Source organism: Lynx rufus, unplaced genomic scaffold, assembly GCF_022079265.1.
Source record: "Lynx rufus isolate CCGP_SWC_20201006 ecotype Redwood Valley unplaced genomic scaffold, mLynRuf1.p SCAF_16, whole genome shotgun sequence".
NCBI classification, from domain to species: domain Eukaryota; kingdom Metazoa; phylum Chordata; class Mammalia; order Carnivora; family Felidae; genus Lynx; species Lynx rufus.
In genome coordinates, this window is record NW_025814830.1 from 13,672,282 (window position 1) to 13,687,599 (window position 15,318).

The following is a 15,318-nucleotide window of genomic DNA, read 5'->3' on the forward strand; positions in this document are numbered from 1 at the left end:
TGGCTCCCCTGGCTCATGTCACCTGCTTTCCTGGGGGCTGCTGTCAGCCCTCCCTGAATCATATGCGCTGAAAATGGGGGAGAAGTGAGTCTCCAAAGAAAACCAAGGAGCTGTCCAGAAGGGGGCATGGACACTGAGGGAGAGGGGCAGGAAGCAGCAGATTCTGGAAAAACCAGAACACAAACCTGACCTGTTTTCACATCAAGTGCATATTGTCCACACCAAGACTCTGTCCCCAACCAAGAAAAGGCATGGTCTCCCTGGCGTCACCATAAACAGGGCCAGCAGAGTCTTGGCAATTCTGACCCAACTGACCAAGGAATGGGACAAATCTGTACCACTCATTCATTCATTCATTCAAAACTGAGTGCTTTGAGTCAGTTCCTGGTCAAAGAGCAGGACCAGGGCAGTGAACAAAACAGGTGAAAATTCTTGTCCCCATGGGGCCACCATTCTATAGGGGAGATCAACAGTAAATAAAATCTGTAATAAATAATAATACTAAATAATAATAATAAATTAATTTTAAAAACTAGGTAAAATCTGTAATAGGTCAGTTGGTGATTAAGTGCTAAGGAGAAAACTAAAGCGGCCAAAGGGAAAGGGGGTACAATTTAATTAGGGTGGTTGAGGAAGGCATCAGGGAGATAATTATGTCATTACATTGTAATTAAGTGATTAGAGCAAATTGTAGTGAGGAAACAAGCCACAGGACTCCTAGAGTAATGCTGTCCAAGACAGATGTAACATGAGGCACAAATACAATTTTATTTTATTATTATTATTTTTTACAGGAGATATGTTTATTGAATACACTGCAAGGGAGCAGCGGCCAGGACAGCAAAGGAGAGACTGTCTGCCATGAGGCGGTGGTGAGGGACTATAGTTACAGGGCAGAGTGATGAAGTATGGCGACATAAGGAAGTTTCCTTTTTTGGTAACTGTGCCTGGTTGAGGGAAGCCCATTGGTCAGTTAGGGCCTATGATTATTTCTAGGCAGGTCACTTAATGAGACTGCATTCAGTTTGGTGGTCACTGTGGGCCCTTTTGCTTCACTCAAGTTTCCACTGCTCAAGCCTGTTGCCTAAAAAGTGGCCTCAACATTTCCTCCTGACATATCGACAATGATAAATCTTTGGCATTTGGGCAGAGGTCTCATCCTCAGTAGCTGCTTTAATTTTAAACTTTCTAATAGTCAACAGTAGAAACAGGTAAAATTAATTTTAATAATTGAGTTTTTACTGTTTAACCTTATAGACCCAAAATACTATCATTATAATATGTAACCAATATAGTAATCATGTAATATTTTATAATTCTTTTTCCTTACAAAGTCTTTGAAATCTGGTAATGCTACCAAAACAATAAAATTGTGTTTAATGGAAAAAACATTTTACACTGCTCGTTTTTACATTTCAACTATTTAAAATTTATACAATTTTTATCCTTATTATTTAAAATTTTTTTAATGTTTATTTATTTTTGAGAGAGAGACAGAGCACAAGCAGGGGAGGGGCAGAGAGGGAGACACAGAATCCAAAGCAGGCTCCAGGCTCTGAGCTGTCAGCACAGATCCCAACGTAGGGCTCGAACTCACAAACTGTGAGATCATGACCTGAGCCAAAGTCTGAGCCACACAGGTGCCCCAAAATTTATTTAAAAATTTTAAAATTCCCTAGTCCCTAATCACATTTCAAATGCTCAAGCCCCAGGTTGTTCCCAGTTATCAAAATAGGTAGAGGGGGAAAGTGCAAAGGCCCAGAGATAGAAGTGTGTCTGGCATGTGGGAAGGCCAGTGTGTCTGGAACATGAGTGGTGGAGGGGGAGCGTGGGAGAAGGTGAGGGGAGAGAAGTGACAGGGCCAGATCAGGTGAAACCTTGTGGATCACAGAGAGAACTTCTGATGTGAGTTAGGCTGGGGACCACTGGAGTTTGTTTTCCCAACTTCAATTCTGATACTTTTTGAACTTGTACCAAAAGAGAAGGGACAGCATTACAAGTCCTCATGGGCTCATCACCAGCTCCAGTTATTATCAACTCAGGGCCAATCCTCCCAGGCACCCACTCCCCTCTCTCTAGATTACTTTGAAGCCAATTCTAGACATCATATCCTTTTACTCACGAGCGATTCATGGAGTACTGCCAGATCAGGATTGTTTTAAAATCAAATCACAATACTTTTACTGCTGTAAAGAAAACCCTAGTCATTCTTCCACATAATTCATATCCAGAATTGTCCAGTGCTGTATGAGGGAGGAAGCTGAGCAAGAGTGGTGGTAACACAAGATGCCTGGCTGGCTCAGTTGGTAGAGCGTGCGACTCTTGAGGGGTTATGAACTAGAGCCCCACATTGAGTGTAAAGACTACTCAAAAATAAAGTCTTAAAAAAAATAATAATTATGGTGGTAACTTGCTGGTGTGGCTAGTGGCTCCTCATCAGGTACTGTGAGTTTCCCACACTTCCCTAAGGCCACACTAGGTCACTTCACGTGCCTAGTCACTGGCTTGGCCCCTTGGGACAGCTGAGTGTGTGACCCAAGACAAGAACATATTCTAGTGAACTGTCGTTCCCAATAGAATGGAGATCAGAATCTGTAAGGGAAACCAGATATTATTTCACAAAAGCCACCTGTGTGGCTCAGTCGGTTAAGCATCTGACTTTGGCTCAGGTCACGATCTCATGGCTTGTGAGTTAGAGCCCTGCATCAGGCTCTGTGCTGATAGCTCAGAGCCTGGAGTCTGCTTCAGATTCTGTCTCTCTCTCAAAAATAAACAATTAAACAAATTTTTTAAAAGGTAAAAAATCCAGAAATTTAATTGTAACTGATTGCTAGATCTGTGAAGCTACACCTTTAAACTATGCATAAGAGATTTTATAAAGTCTCAAAATAACAGGGTTTACTGTTTTCAAATCTGCTGTAAAAATGTGCCCTGTGTGTAAAGATCTCTGGTGCCCAAATGTAAATGATCATTGGCCTTTGTGTTCATGTAACTTTTTGTTTCAAATTACTGAAAAGTTTTAAGACTAGCACATCAAACTCCCATATACCCTTCACCCAGATTCACGGCTAACATTTTACCCCATGTGCTTCACCATTTACACTCTTGCTAGTATATTTATGTATGTGCATATATTTTGGAACATTTTGAAAGCACACTGTAGACATGATTGATACTCTTTACTCCTAAATACTTTGGTGTATAGTTCTTTTTAATTTTTTTTTTTTTTTTTTTTTTGAGAGAGAGCACAGCTGAGGAGAGGGGCAGAGGGAGAGAGAGAATCTTAAGCAGGCTCCATGATCAACATGGGCCCCCAACTTAGGGCCTGATCGCATGACCCTGGATCTGACCTGAGCTGAAGTCCAGAGTTGGACACTCAACCAACTCACCCAGGCACCCCTGGTGTATAGTTCTTAGGAACAAGAGCATTCTCTTACACTAGTGTAGTTATCAGAATCAGGAAATTTAGCCACTCCATTCAATTCTGTTATTAATCCACAATACATACTCCAAATCACCCCAAGCCCCATAAGTCCTTTATCGCAATTTTCTTAGACCAGGAGGTTCCTGTTTGACAGGGCTAAGGGATTGAGAAGCATTGACCCTGGGCCTTAGCAGAGTAAAAAAAAACACAGCACAAATACAGAGAGTATCAACCATGTGTAAACATTGGCACACTCTGAGTCAAAGGCTTGGGGGAGGTTTATTTGGGATATGATGCCAGGAGACAGGAGTTAGGGAGTGGGGAGAGTGAGACAGGCCAGGGGATATGCCAGAAAAGGTGCTCATGAAATGGTAACTGCTGTGGGCGACTGGGGCTCAGTCCCACAGGGGGCCTCTGAGGAACCTTGGGGAATAGACCTGCACTTGTCTCATCAGACAACAGGCAGGCTGGAGCACTCATCCACTGACTGCTGTCCCCCCAGGCTAAGGATGGCTCCCAAGCGCATTAACCCACATTCTGTAACTCCCAGAAAGCCCTCATGCAAAGGAGCAGACACAGGAGCTCACAGCAGGAAGCCTCCTCTTCTTTAGCTCCACGTGGACTCAGGTAGGCGAGAGGGTCACAGAATTGGGACATCATCTGGTGCCACACCATGTATTTAATTCACTCTATTATAACTGCCACATGAGGAAGGCCCTATTATGATGCCCATTTCACAGATAAGGGTACTGAGGCACGAAGAGGTTAAATCACAGGTCCATGATCATGTAATTAGTAGTACATGTTGGAGCTGGGATCCAAATGAAAGCATTCCAGTTCCAGAGTCCATGCTCTCAATCACCACTGACCTACAACTGCCTCCCTCACATCAGGCACTCCCCTCCCTCACTCCCTCTACCACACAGACTCTGTTCATCTGTAGTACCTGGGTAGAACATCTCCCCTCCTGACCCAGGTCACCCAGCCCCAGTGGGAACTTGCTCACTGCCTGCAGCCCTGCCAGAAGCTCCCATCCTGGAGCTTCTTAGGGCTCAAGATCTTGGATCCAGGAGTGAGCAAGAGGGAGAGGTGAGTGAAGCGGGAGAGATGTAATGGACAGAGATATGGGAGGAGGTACGCCTGGGGCCTATGGGTCTACCTCTCCTCCCCAACACCTGGTCCTTGCTGACCAAAGTCCTAGCTTGTAGCTGAGGCTGGACTCTTCAGCCAGGTTTGAGGTCCCCAGTACTGCCTCAGGGGTTTCCAGGCAGGCCTCCTGAGCTCCACCGTTTTCTCTCTTACCTCCCTACCTTCTATTAAGGAGTCAACTGGGGTTTCTTTGGGGTCAAACCACGGTGGGTCAATGGATCTGCCCAGGGGCATGAACTAGGCTGCTTCAACCAATCTGCTAGTCCAGAGGGCTCCAGAGAAGAACAGATAGCTCCCCATACCTCCCCCTCCCAGAGGGTCACTTCTTGGTTTGTGAGGGCCTTTAAAAAAAATCCCCAAATACATGAACTCTTTAAGACCACCAAGAGGGAAGTAATCACATCTCCAATTTTATTCCTTTTGTTCAACAGTCCTGGGAGGAGAAGGGCCCAGGAGTCAGGGTTTCCCCTCAGAACCATCAAGTATAGGTCTTGACGGGTCTTCAGTTGATCAGATGGGGTAAGATACCCCAGCCCCTTCCCCACAGGTCCTAGTCTGCCACAATTAACGGGAAGAAAGTTTTCCAAAGGGGATTCGGGGCTTCTCACCATCCATCAGGGTATCTTCCCAAAATTCTCAGCAAAAAGTCTGCTCTTCTCAGAGTTAAATACAGGAGAGGGGAGCCAGAGGTAAATAGAAAGGTGTCTCTTTCCGTCCGACGGCAGGCGTCTTGGTTCCCCATGCTTTAGGGTAAGGAGCTCTCAGCTTGACACAGTTCAGCCAGCCGGCAACCAAGCCACTCCAAACCCTCATGAGAGTTCGACCCGTTATCATGGATCGTGCAAGGTCGGTCATCTCTCACCATCTATCACGGGGGTCGCTGGCACCCCACGTCGCTAGGAGGGCTCTCTGATTCCCCAATCCATTGAGCTGGTCTTAAGACCTTTCACGTTTCATCAGGCAGGTTCCCTAGTCCCCCCACACAGTCAGGCGGGCCCCCGGTTCCCCTGCGCTATCGGGTAAGCTCCTCGTCCTGTCACCGCCCATCGGGGGGTGTCTCCGGTGACCTCATTCCGTCAAGGGGATTCCTCGGACCATCGCCATTGTCAGGCTGGGTCCCTGGCGCCCCCGCGCCGCTGGACTCCTGGGTTGGACTCCGCTGACGCACGAACGCACCCATGGCAGTGGCGTGGCCCGACCGTAGCAGCTGCAGCTGGCGCCGCCCGCGGCGGTACAGGTACTCGATACGCAGCACGTCGGAGCGTGGCAGGCAAGCATGCTGCCGGAACTCGGCCCGCACCCGCGCCTCGGCGCCAGGCTTCCCGCGCCCGGCGCGCAGAAGCTCGCGGTACAAGCTCAGAATTTGCCTCTGCAGCCGGCTGGGCCGGCTCATGGCCGCAGCTGGGCCCAGGGCGCACACAGGTAATGCCCGAAGAACGGTGGCGCAGCAGCACCTTTGCGAGATACGGCGGTGCAAGGCAACAGGCACTTCCGGCCCGCGCGCTTCAAAACTTCCGCTTCCTGCCTTGGCTAGCTGGCGCCGTCAAGCCGGATTGGCTGTCGATGCAGTTACGTCACAATATTGTGGGTCAGGGGCGGAGCTGCAGGCTCCCCCGCCTGCCCCAGAGGGAATCTGTGTCCTTGAGGGGAATGCAGTTCTGGGGACCCGAAGGAGGAGGGAGCTAGGTGCTCGGACTCAGGTTTTGGGTCGGAAGGCGTCAGGGTCCCGACCTAACTCCTGAGTCTTGGGAAACGAGAACTATAGGTTGGGACCTTTTGTGTTCCCCAGGGCGCGGGGGCACTGAGAAGTAGAAGATATAGGCACAAGCAGGTTTTGGTCATAAATTATTTATTAAAACAGTCTCAGGAAGGTCCGTGGGTTCCCATCCCCAGGGCAGGTGTGCGTCGAGGATGGGGGAGTGGGGGGGTGGACGAGTCCCAGCCCTGGGCACACGCTGAGGTACCGCGTCAGACGGTAAAGTGTTGGGTCACGGCTGGAATAACAAGCTTCTCCGTGCTGTGGGAAGACCATCAGAGAGACGGTGGAATAACAAGCTTCTCCGTGCTGTGGGAAGACCATCAGAGAGAGGGTATGGGCTCCAAGTCCCCAAAGGCAGCCTGTGGCGCAGGGAGTTGCGCTGGTCGCGCCCTCTGCCGAGAGAAGTCAGGTCCCCGGGCAGGAGAAGGTAAAGTTCTCACCAGTTGTTGAAGCCCCGAACCCGGCACGCCTGGAACACGTCGACTAGGCTGGCATCCCGGAGTCCTCCTGGGAGTATCAGGTCGTCGGCTGCAATTCCGTTGTAGTTCCCGCAGGCTGCCCGGAGGCGTCCTCGTAGCGCGGGGGAGGCCCGTAGGGACACAGCCCCCTCGGGCCCCACCAGCACCCGCAGCATGGGGGACCGCTCGATAACAACTTGGGAGCCCTCAGCCCAGCGTACGACCACGCCCCTGCACACTTGCGCCGGGAGGCTGGCGGGTTGTCCATTCACCTGCAGAGAGGAGGCGAGTGAAGGGCGGGGATTAGGGCCCGAATCCGGAGGCGGGGCTCTGAAACTACTGTGAATCCTGCCGGGTGTCTCTATCAAAATGGCATACCCAGGTCTTTGCTAGAGGAAAAAGGTCTGGTATTTGCTTTCAAATCCTCCAGCACGAACAAAGCAAAGAGTGGGAGGAAAAGATGAAAGCAAAAATGGCCAAACATTTGTAACTGTAACAGAGTTTCATGACACACCATTCTCTCTTCTTTTGTGATGCTTGAATTTTTCCATAATAAACTTTTTCCTAAAAGGGAGCTTTAGAGAACAAAGTCTCTAGAACCAGTTGCATTTCTCTCACCTGTGTCTTCATAATCTAATAACCGTTTACACATACTCTGTGCCAGGCACTATTCCAAGTGCTTTAATATTTGGTTATTTATTTTATAAGATAATGTATGACAGTATATTGCATTATGTAATGTAATTGATATTTTAATATACTGTCACCTAACTTAATTATGTAATTAATGATATTAAATTTATAAATGATACTAAATCCTCACCAACACTCTGACAGGGTAGATCAGTACTGTATGCCTAGGTGCCTCTTGCCTTCTACTGATTAGGAAACTGAGGCCCAGAGAAGTAACATAGCTTGCCCAGGTTCACATAGCTGGTAAGTGGCAGAGCCAATTTTGAACCAAAGGGGTGTGATTTCATGACCTGTGTTCTTGACCATTCTGTTATATATATTGCCTCTCCATTAATAATATAAAAGTGACCGCAAGAGCAATCACAGCTTTTTTTTTTTTAACGTTTACTTATTTTTGAGAGACAGAGACAGCATGAGCAGGGGAGGAGCAGAGAGAGGGAGACACAGAATCCGAAGCAGTCCCCAGGCTCAGACCTGTACACACAGAGCCTGACACAGGGCTCGAACTCATGAACTGTGAAATCATGACCTGAACCAAAGTAGGATGTTTAACTGACTGAGCCACCCAGGCACCTGCAATCACAGTTTAAAAAATTTTTGTTTATTTACTTTTTTAATGTTTATATTTGAGATAAAGAGAGAGAGAACTGGGGAGGGGCAGAGAGGGAGGGAGAGAGAGAATCCCAAGCAGGCTCCATGCTGTCGGCGCAGAGCCCTACGTGGGGCTCAGTTCCACAAACTGTGAGATCATGACCTGAGCCGAAATCAAGAGTCAGATGCTTAACCAACTGAGCCACCCAGGCGCCCCTTAAGTTTATTTACTTTTAAGAACTCTGTACACTCAACATGGGGCTCAACTCACAACCCCAAGGTCAAGTCTTAAGCTCTTCCAACGGAGTCAGCCAGGCGCCCCAAGAGCTTCTATTTACTGAGCACTTCATATATGCCACACACTCTGCATGAATCCTCACAGCTACCCTATGTGGTACTATTCTAATTACCACTGCTGGGTTGTGGCAGAATCCTAGCTGCTCTCTTGCCAGACCATCCTCCCACTCTTACCAGTAGCCTCCTCCTATTTCTCAACATGGGGTTTCAGGTTTGTTTCCCTCTTACTTATAAACAGTATCCATTTTGCCTGCCAGATTCCAGTTCTGCCGCTCTCTGGTTTCCACGTGTCTTGGGGGAGCTAGGTGCTCTCCACTCTGGCCTCTCTCCCCACTGGATCTCCAACCTCTCCTTGTCTGGCTTCTTCCCATCAGCACTTAAACATCCCAGGGTTTTTCCCATCACAAAATCGTAATGGTAAACCAGTTTTAAAAGGCCTCTGCCTCTTCCTGGCTTATCTCTACTCTCACCTGTTTGACAAGGGCAGTTTGTATGTACAACTTGTCAAGAGAGCTGTCTATTCCTGCTGTCTCCATTCCTCAAACCTGCAGTCCAGGAGCTGTCCCCCTGCTGTGATTTCTCAAGTCACTAACAACCTCCCTGGCCCTAAGTCCAAAGACATTTAGTGGGCTATTTTAAACTCAACAGTTCATTTTCACCACTATTCCCCAAATATGCTCCCTCTGTTTTCCTGGCCTTGTTCTGTTCTCTTCCCAAGCTTAAAATCAGGTCTCAGCTCATTTGTCACCTTCTCCAGAAAGCCTTCACTGGTCTCCTAAACTGAGAGTATCTCCTCTGGGCTTCCACAGTCTACCTGTGCTTCTCCCATTCCAGCCCTGATCACTCTACCTGGGCTACCTGGGCTTCCCCTATTAGAGCTCTGAGTAGTAGTAGTAGTAGTAGTAGTAGTAGTAGTAGATGACTACTCAGTCAGTAGTTCCCAGGAGTTGAGCAGCACTTGAGTCATTGTGGGGGATCAGTGGGTCCTGAGAAGTCCAGGGTGAAGTTTATATAGGGTCTAGAGAGGGTCATGGGAGAGCATGACAAGGACATTTAGCCAACGGAGGTCAATGTGAGAGCACAGTGATGGGGGAGTTCTATGTTAAAAGGGTATGGAATGCCAACGAGGGATCAAAAGGCCCCAGAGATCAGTGCCAGATTATAAAAAAGTCTTGGCTTTTACTGAGGAAGTCCCTTACCCATATTTCCTGATTGGTTCCCACAGCTGCACAGCCATCCCTGAAGCCGATGATCACTCGTGGTTTGAGAGCAGTGCAGCTAGGACAGGGCAGGAAGTCAGCAATGACATGGAACCAGTCAGGATCCTGGGGCCTGGAACCCACCAATGTGGCTAGCTCATAGGCACAGGACATAACAGGAATCGGTGTGAGCCCACTGAAGCCATCAAAGGTGGTGAAGAGGCCCCCGGGCACTAGGCGACATGTAGCACCCTCCCTGGGCTCACACCACCGCACACCCCCATCCAGGATGCAGTCTGTGCCCTGTGGGCAGGAAAAGGGCTGGCACTGGAGGCCTTGACCATGCAAGCATATACAGCGTTCCTGGCAGCCAGGCAGGATCAGTGCCTCCCCAACCTGCAGAGAGAGAGAGACTCAAAATCAAATTCAAAAAACCATATCAACAAACAGCTAAGCACATGTATAAAACATATCATGAAGGAGTAAGTTCCTTAATATATAAAGAGTTCCTAGAAATAAAAAAGAAAAAGACCAATAAGTCAATATAAAAACATGAACAAAGCTATTCAGAAAGTTAATAGAAAAAGAAATATGTTTCTTAGGCATTTGAAAAGATGCTCAACCTCCTAACAAGACAAATACAAATTAAAAATCCATTGAGCTGTTTTTCTCTGAGATGGGCAAAAATAAAAAAAGTTTGACGAATTTCTCCAATTGTCCCCCAAATATCTATTAACTGTTCTTTTTCAACTAGTATATAATCAAGCTTTGTGTACTGCATTTGACTATTGTGGTTTTAAAGTCTGTTTCAATCTGGGACAATCCCTCTGCTTTTTTCACTGGTGTGTGAAAAACCTTAAGAGCTCTCTGCAAGTTCTGATGTGTGGCCAGTGTCAGTACTAGCGTGGAGAGGACATGCAATGGCAGCTGTAGCAGCTCTTATGCCCTGTTCCTCCCAGTGTGGGCATGTATTCATTCCTGGGGTTGGTTTGGGGTTTAAAGTTTATGTATTTATTTTGAGAGTGAGAGTGCAAGTGGGAAAGGGGCAGAGAGAGAGAGAGAGAGAGACAGAGAGACAGAGAGAGAGAGAAGGAGAATCCCAAGCAGGCTCCACACCACCAGTGCAGAGCCTGATGTGGGGCCTGAACTCACGAACCGTGAGGCCATAACCTGAGCCAAAGTCAGAAGCTTCACTGACTGAGCCACCCAGGCACCACTAGGGTTTAACCAATCATTTTTTCGTATCTGGTGGCCTTGAATCTCCAAGACAACTATGTCAGTCATCCCCTGGGGGGCTTTTCTTTACCTCTGAATGGATTCAAGGAGCTGCAAAGCCTTGAAGAAGACGCTTTGCCTGCCGAGGGTCCATCCATCTGTGGTCTTCTGGTAACAGCCTTCCAGTTTCTTTGGGGAATTAGCCCCACTTTTCTGTCTGTGGAGTTTCTTAGGTGATATACCTACCCTCTGGCTTCAGCTCTGGGCGCATGCCCCAGGTCTGGCTAGTCAGAGACAAATCAGAGTACCCCATATTTCCTGGCCTCTCTGGTTTAGGGATGGGCAAGTGGGACAATAGGAGTCAGCGCTGGGACTTCTGCTGGAACTATTGAGAGAGGGGTCTGTCCTTCCACTGAGATGGCTAAACTGTACACCATAAACTTGGAGAAGAAGGGGACCACCACTGCCCAACATGCAGAAGTGATTTGAAAATGAGGCTATGCATGTCTTCAAATATCCATTCTCCATTTCTTCCCCAGAATTAGAATTTTTGGCTGCATTCAGGGATACCCAGCTAAAGATACATCTTCCAGCCTCCTCTGCAGCCAGATGGGGTCCCTTCGTGAAGTTGTGGCCAATGGGATATGAACAGAAGTGGTATGTGCTACTTTTGGGTTATGCCCTTAAAGAGCGGGGCCTGACCTCCCTGTCCCTTCTTTTTCCTGGCCAACTTGCTTGAATGAAGATGTGGTGGGGAGTAGATGATCACAATACTACAGGGGAGGTAGAACCACATGATAGAAGAAACCTGTGTCCCTGACTTGGATGAGCCAAGCTGGTTATTCTTGGACTGTTCATGAGAGAGAAATAAGCTTCTATCAAATTTAAGCCACTGTAATTTTGAGACTGTTATAGCATTTGGACCTAGAGCCTACTTGATATAGAAGCTATCATAGAAAAAGGAAAATACAGGGATGAAAGACAGAAAGAAACTTGAGTTCTAGTGACATCATTTGAGTCCCTGAATCCAGCCATGCGTGAAAGCCTCAGATTTAAACAATTAAAGGTAGGTATGTTCCTTGTTGAATTTAAGATACTTGGCATCATTTTCTTCATTTACAATGGCAAATGCTGACTGATATAGTGTGGTCCAGGGAACCACACTATAAAAAAACCACTTTTTTTTTCTTAAGTAGGCTTTATGCCCAGCACAGAGCCCAATATGTGGCTCACATCACGATCCCGAGATCAAGACTTGGGCTGAGATGAAGAGTCAGATGGTTAGCCAACTGAACCACCCAGGTGCCCCTGGGGAACATTTTATGACAAGATATGGGAAACTTTGCACCCACCCACCCATGCCTGGGGACCTCTCTTACAGGGATGTAGCGTCCACTGTGAAAGCAGCCGCAGTGGTCCTGAGACACACAGTCTGTGCCGTCAAAAATGAATCCAGGGTCACACTCACAGCCCTCATAGCATTGGGTAGAACAGTGAGCAGGGCTGGTAGGCTGGACACAGCCCCCATCACAGGTCCGTGCGCAGATGCTGTAGTGGCTCCGAGGCGGACAAGTCAGAGCTGCAGGTGGATGGCAAAGGCTGGTGCTTAGGACTCAAGTTTCCCTCTCCAATCCTATTGCCTCTTGCCCCAGTCAGGCTAGCTTCCCACTGCTTTAGAAAAAAAATTTTTTAAGACATTGATTTAGTTTTGAGAGACAGAAAGACAGAGTGTGAGTGGGGGAGGGGCAGAAAGCGAGGGAAACACAGAATCCGAAGCAGGCTCCAGGCTCTGAGCTGTCAGCACAGAACCCGATGTGGGGCTCAAACTCACAAACCATGAGATCATGACCTGAGCTGAAGTCAGACGCCTAACCGACTGAGCCGCCCAGGTGCCCCCCCACTGATATTTTTCAACTTCCACACCTTTGAAATTCCAGTTCTCTCTCCCTTGGATGCCCTTCCCCCCAACACTGCTTAGCCAATTCCATCTACATCAGGACTGCTCTGATCCCCATCAGGAGAAGGGGCTCTTCCTGCTGCCTTCAACCTGCCCCGGAGGCAACCCACACCCAGCCAGAGCACTCACGGCAAAGCCTGGGTCCCCTCCAAAGCTTCACAGGGATGCCAGCTTCCTGACAGGCGGCAGTATATGCTGTGAAGGCATCGCAGAGACCAAGGTCCTGACCATGGGTATGACATATGTCTTGCAGGCATATCCTGAGGAAAGCCTTGGGGCTGATATGGCCCAGGCAGCGGCCAAAGGGACCATCTGGTGCCTGTAGGAGTCTACACAGTTTGGGAGCATTGAAGATCTGGGCAAGTTGCGTGGGGCAGCTGATGCTAAAGCCAAGACTGGGCTGGGGCAGTGGGCAGGGGTTAGTGACCAGGCCCCTGGACCAGGATCTTGTGTCTAGAGGCACATCAAGGGGGCCAACTTGGCCACCAAAGGCCCCACAGAGCCCCACCAGCTGGCCGTGGAAGGTGGAAGGCACAGTTAGGCGCACCTGGCTGCCCCAGTCATACATGATATGCAGCCCACAGGCAGTGTGCACCACCACGTGGTGGCCCTCCAACGTGGCCCAGGCCCTGCCCCCCGGCAGTACCCAGGGCAGCCGGCAGTGTTCACCATCCACCTGGGGAGGAAGAAAGGGGTCAAGACTGAGGCTGAGAAGGTTGAGCCTGCTCCCATGCCTCCCAGTATCCTGGACATCCCTCCCAGCTGTGCCACAAATGAACTGTGAGAGTTGGGTGGAAAAGTTAGCCTCTCTGAACTTTAGTTTCTTTATTTGTAAAATGGGAGGATCAAAGTACCTACTTCCTAGGGCTGTTGGGAGAATTAAATAAATCAACAAAAAGTACTTAGAAAAATGCTCAGCATGTGGGAAGTGCTTAATGACCTAGACCAAGATCACCCAAATGCCAGTCAACTCACAGATGTGTGAGAAAGCTGGCTGAGTAAGTCACTGAGAATTTTTTTTTTGAGCTTGTTATGCAGCATTAGCTGACTAATACAGTTGTTATGAAGATTAAATGAGATGGTACAAGTAGTGCTCAGAACAGTGCCTAGCACATAATTAGCACTAAATAGGTCCCAGGGCCCTTTCTCTGGCCTTCTCTTCCTCATGAGGTCTCACCACACTTCTTTTTGAAGCTCTCTCTACTTCTGGCTGCCGAATCTCACCACACTCCTGCTTTCTCTGCTACTGTTTTGCCTAAGTTTTCATCCCCACCCATCCTAGAAGGCCCTAGTGATCTGGCCCCATCACTTCTCCAACCTCATTATCTCTTCCTCAACCCCTTACTCACTTACTTGCTCACTCACAAGCTACACTGACTTCCTCCTATTCCTCCAACACACCAGGCACCATCCCAGTTCCCTGACCTTCGCACTTTGTGTTCCCTCTGCCTGGTTTGCTCCTTCCCAGATGTTCACATGGACCCCTCCCTTACCTCCTTCAGATCAGTGACTCAAATGTTACTTTGTCAGTAGAGTCTTCCTCATCACCTTATTCAAAATCCTAAACCTCTTTACACTGTTTCTGTACTCTCTCTTCCTTGTTTTATTTTTCTTTATAGTTTTCTTTCTCTCTCTCTCTCTTTTTTTTTTTTTTTTGAGAGAGAGAGAGAGTCAGAGACAGCATGAGGTGGGGCTGGGGTGGGGGGGGGGTGTGGGGGCAGAGAAGGAGGGAGAGAGTAAGAATCCCAAGCAGGCTCTGGCACTGCCAGTAGTGGAGCCCAATGCGGGGCTCATACCAGCCAACTATGAGATCATGACCTGAGCTGAAACCAGAGTTGGACGCTTAACCCACTGACCCACCCAGGTGCCCCTATTTTTCGTTACAGTTCTAAACTCATCATCGGATGTACCACCTATTTTACTTATTTATATACTTATCATCTGTTTCGCTGGAGGAATGTGAGCTCTCCCAGGACTTAGTCATCATCAAATCCTCCGGCCTTTCCTGGACCACCGAGAGACCCTCCAAACAATTTACTGAAATAATCCTGAATGACTAATTTTATTCAATCCTGGGTAGTAGGTGATAATGCATATCTAACAGCTACCCTTTAGTGAGCCATTACTGTGTCCCACGCAATGCTTCCACCTTGTCACATATTTGCACCATCTCTTAAGTCTTAAGGGACAGCCACGCCCACGTTACATATGGTGGGGGAAACAAAGGAACCTCCAGGAGGAAGAGGGTGGGGTGTGGGCGCGGTCCAGTGAACCCCTACCGTGATGAAGCCGACAACTGCGCGGTCTAGCTGCAGGTGGTGCCCGGAGAGGTTGAGGTGCAGACTGAGTAGCCCGGCCCCATCGCGGGCCACGTCCAGGCTGAAGGAACAGGGACCCCGGCGTGGGGTGCGGGCGAGCACTTGCAGGCAGCTCTCAGGAGAGAAGGGCGCGGGCGGGGGCAGCGTGTGCGTGCGGCCGTCGAAGGCGAGCACGTGCGCGGTCCCGGCGAGGGCGCAGCTGCCTCGGCCGTCGGGCAGGCAGCGGCGCACGCCCCCGCGCAGGCCGCACACTCGCCC

The 15,318-nt window shown here is 48.8% G+C and overlaps 2 protein-coding genes across 2 annotated transcripts; both read right to left on the reverse strand.

The window, feature by feature from the left end:
• Positions 1 to 4,967: 4,967 nt before the first annotated feature.
• SDHAF1 (succinate dehydrogenase complex assembly factor 1) lies at positions 4,968 to 6,064 on the reverse strand. Its single transcript, XM_047078206.1, has one exon. It carries the CDS (start codon positions 5,964 to 5,966, stop codon positions 5,610 to 5,612), a length of 357 nt encoding a protein of 118 aa, XP_046934162.1. The 5' UTR covers positions 5,967 to 6,064; the 3' UTR covers positions 4,968 to 5,609.
• Positions 6,065 to 6,405: 341 nt separating this feature from the next.
• LOC124511809 (IgGFc-binding protein-like) lies at positions 6,406 to 12,371 on the reverse strand. Its single transcript, XM_047079184.1, has 4 exons — positions 12,165 to 12,371; positions 9,571 to 9,966; positions 6,773 to 7,062; positions 6,406 to 6,590 (listed from the first exon to the last, which is right to left on the reverse strand). Exons 2-4 carry the CDS (start codon positions 9,742 to 9,744, stop codon positions 6,542 to 6,544), a joined length of 513 nt encoding a protein of 170 aa, XP_046935140.1. The 5' UTR covers positions 9,745 to 9,966; positions 12,165 to 12,371; the 3' UTR covers positions 6,406 to 6,541.
• Between the last annotated feature and the right edge of the window lie 2,947 nt (positions 12,372 to 15,318).

What these genes read in the sequence shown, in the direction of transcription:
- SDHAF1 (XM_047078206.1), bottom strand. Translation starts at nt 5,966, where the DNA reads ATGAGCCGGCCCAGCCGGCTGCAGAGGCAAATTCTGAGCTTGTACCGC.
- LOC124511809 (XM_047079184.1), bottom strand. Translation starts at nt 9,744, where the DNA reads ATGTCCTGTGCCTATGAGCTAGCCACATTGGTGGGTTCCAGGCCCCAG. An exon ending in GAACCAATCAGGAAATATGG is followed by an intron (nt 7,063 to 9,570) that starts GTAAGGGACTTC and finishes TCCTCTCTGCAG; the next exon opens with GTGAATGGACAACCCGCCAG. An exon ending in GTTCGGGGCTTCAACAACTG is followed by an intron (nt 6,591 to 6,772) that starts GTGAGAACTTTA and finishes GTCTTCCCACAG; the next exon opens with CACGGAGAAGCTTGTTATTC.